Source organism: Sardina pilchardus, chromosome 15 (genome assembly GCF_963854185.1).
Source record: "Sardina pilchardus chromosome 15, fSarPil1.1, whole genome shotgun sequence".
Lineage (NCBI taxonomy): Eukaryota > Metazoa > Chordata > Actinopteri > Clupeiformes > Clupeidae > Sardina > Sardina pilchardus.
Window position 1 is genome coordinate 32819371 of NC_085008.1, and position 2500 is coordinate 32821870.

Here is a 2500-nt window from a genome sequence, read left to right on the forward strand (position 1 = left end):
ACACACATACACACACACACACACCTACACACACACACATACATAGATACACACTCCCAACGTGCAAATATGGGTATGCTGTCTCAGAGACAAATAGACGCTACGCACCCATTCTCACACACACAGAAACACAAACACACACACACAAAATCTTCACACTGGCTTATGATGTAAAGGACAGCAGCACTGGTGTTTAGAACCCTCCTAGAGAGGGGTGTGTGTGTGTGTGTGTGTGTGTGTGTGTGTGTGTGTGTGTGTGTGTGTGTGTGTGTGTGTGTGTGTGTGTGTGTGTGTGTGTGTGTGTGTGTGTGTGTGTGTGCGCGTGTGTGTGTGTGTATGTGTGTGCGTGTGTGTGTGTGTGTGCCCACTGGTTGAGTCTTTGCTTTCGAGGTGACTGGCTGAAGGTTAACTGCTCTCTGATGGCTAACTGTCCTTCTGCTCTCTGTTCTCTGTTTTCTGTTTCCTGCGTGTGTGTGTGTGTGTGTGTGTGTGTGTGTGTGTGTGTGTGTGTGTGTGTGTGCAGTGCCCGGGCCCCCATCCCTGAGTGTGTGGCAGGAGACGGCGAGCTCGGCCCTGGTGCGCTGGCAGCCTCCCGCTCCTCTGGCCGCAGGTGTGGAGCTGCAGGGCTACCGGCTGCAGTTCGGCCGCCGGGACGTGAGTCCGCTGGCCACGCTGGAGTTCAGCGCGCGCGAGACCGAGTACACGGTCACTAGCGTCCACCGCGGGGCCACGTACCTCTTCCGCCTGTCCGCCAAGAGCCGCGGGGGGTTCGGCGAGGAGGCCGTGCAGGAGCTGTCGGTGCCCGAGGAGGTGCCCCGCGGCTACCCCCAGATCGCCCACGACGCCAACGTCACCTGCTGCTCCGTGCAGCTGTCCTGGGCGCCGCCCGTGTTGGCCGAGCGCAACGGCGCCATCACCGAGTACACGCTGGCGTACCAGGAGGCGGACGCCAGCGCCAACGCTGCCCGCGAGCTCTCGCTGCCCGCTACCCTGTCCAGCCACACGCTCAGCGGCCTCAGGCCCAACGCCGCCTACGACGTGAAAATGCGCGCGCACACGCGCGTAGGTGCGGGCCCGTACAGCCCCCCGGTCCAGTACCGCACGACCGCCCTCGGATCAGGTAGGACTCGCGCCCGACCGCCCGGCTCGCTGACCCCTGGGTCCGGTTCGGCGCCGGTCGGGTCCGGCCCCTGGGCTGGTCTCGGGTTGACCGCTGTGGTGGTCATCAGGGCCAGCTCTGGGCCGGATGTGGCCCGGTGTCGGCCGCTGACTGGGTTGGGGGAAGCCCTCTCTTCTCTTCCTCTCTTCCTGCATCTCTCTGCAATAAAAAACGACAAATAACCCACAAAAAAAGATAACACACACACTCCCTGTCACCTGCACCCGAACCAGAGCACACACACTTGTGTGTGTGTGTGTGTGTGTGTTCACGCGGAACACTCACCCGACCCAGAGCGCGTACGTGTGTGTGTGTGTTCACTCTGGACACTGGCCCTTCCTCACACACTCCAGGTAAATAAGAGACAGTAAGTTTCAGTCAGTCAGGTCGATCGGCTCCTCCCCCGGACACAAAGGTAAGTGCTGATTGGTCAGCCATTGGTCAGCCACGCCTCTCCCTGCAGCCCTGCACTCTCACTCAACCAATCACACGCCCCCACACTGCCAAAGGTAGGCTCTCACATCCAATCACACACCTGCGTTTAGACAGCTCTTATTGGACTAGGGATTATTTTCAGTTCAGTTGAGTTCCGTGCGTTACGTTCCGTTCGTCTTTTCATTTCTGTTCTGTTTGGTTGTGAGAACCCCCTAACCACCCCCCCCCCTCTCCTCCCTCTCCCCCAAGTTGGGGTGGTTTGTGGCATGGTATCCCATGGTGCACTGCTCTCTACTGTCTGCATGTCGTGTGTGTGTGTGTGTGTGTGTGTGTGTGTGTGTGTGTGTGTGTGTGTGTGTGTCCATGTCCGTGCCCGGCTCTTGGCTGGCAGTGCCCACTTGGTCTCAGGGGGCATGAAGGCCGCAGCAGGTTGAGTGGCATTGTCATGGGGACCACTGGGGCTGTGTGCCTTGCAGTGGCCTCTGGCTGTGTGTGTGTGTGAGTGTGTGTGTGTGTGTGTTTAACGTGCCCTTGCTCCCTCACAGCCTCACACACTCTGCTCACTGCAACGGATCCACCCCAGGAACGACAGCTCGATCAGAACCTCACTTCTCTTCTTGTCTACCTCTGCTCGTGTGTGTGTGAGAGAGAGTGTGTGTGAGTGTGTGTGAGTGTGTGTGTGTGTGTGTCTAACATGGCTGTCCTATCCTCTGTCCCCCCCCCCCCCCCCCCCCCAACCATAGACGTCCCCAGGAACTTCACTGCCAAGTTCGTCACCAAGACGACAGTGCTGCTGACCTGGAAGTTCTCTGAGAGTCGTCTGCCGTACCGCTGCATGGTGAGGAACACACACACCTCAGACACACACACACACATACTCAGACCTCAGACACACACACACACACA

The 2500-nt window shown here is 58.7% G+C and overlaps 1 protein-coding gene across 1 annotated transcript in view; it reads left to right on the forward strand.

Moving 5' to 3' along the window:
* The window catches only part of ptprsa (protein tyrosine phosphatase receptor type Sa), a 195323-nt gene that overhangs the window by 166193 nt on the left and 26630 nt on the right, over positions 1-2500 (forward strand). The window contains exons 14-15 of the mRNA XM_062555340.1: positions 524-1120; positions 2338-2432. Of these exons, the coding sequence (XP_062411324.1) occupies positions 524-1120; positions 2338-2432 (692 nt within the window). The remainder of the gene's footprint in view (positions 1-523; positions 1121-2337; positions 2433-2500) is intronic.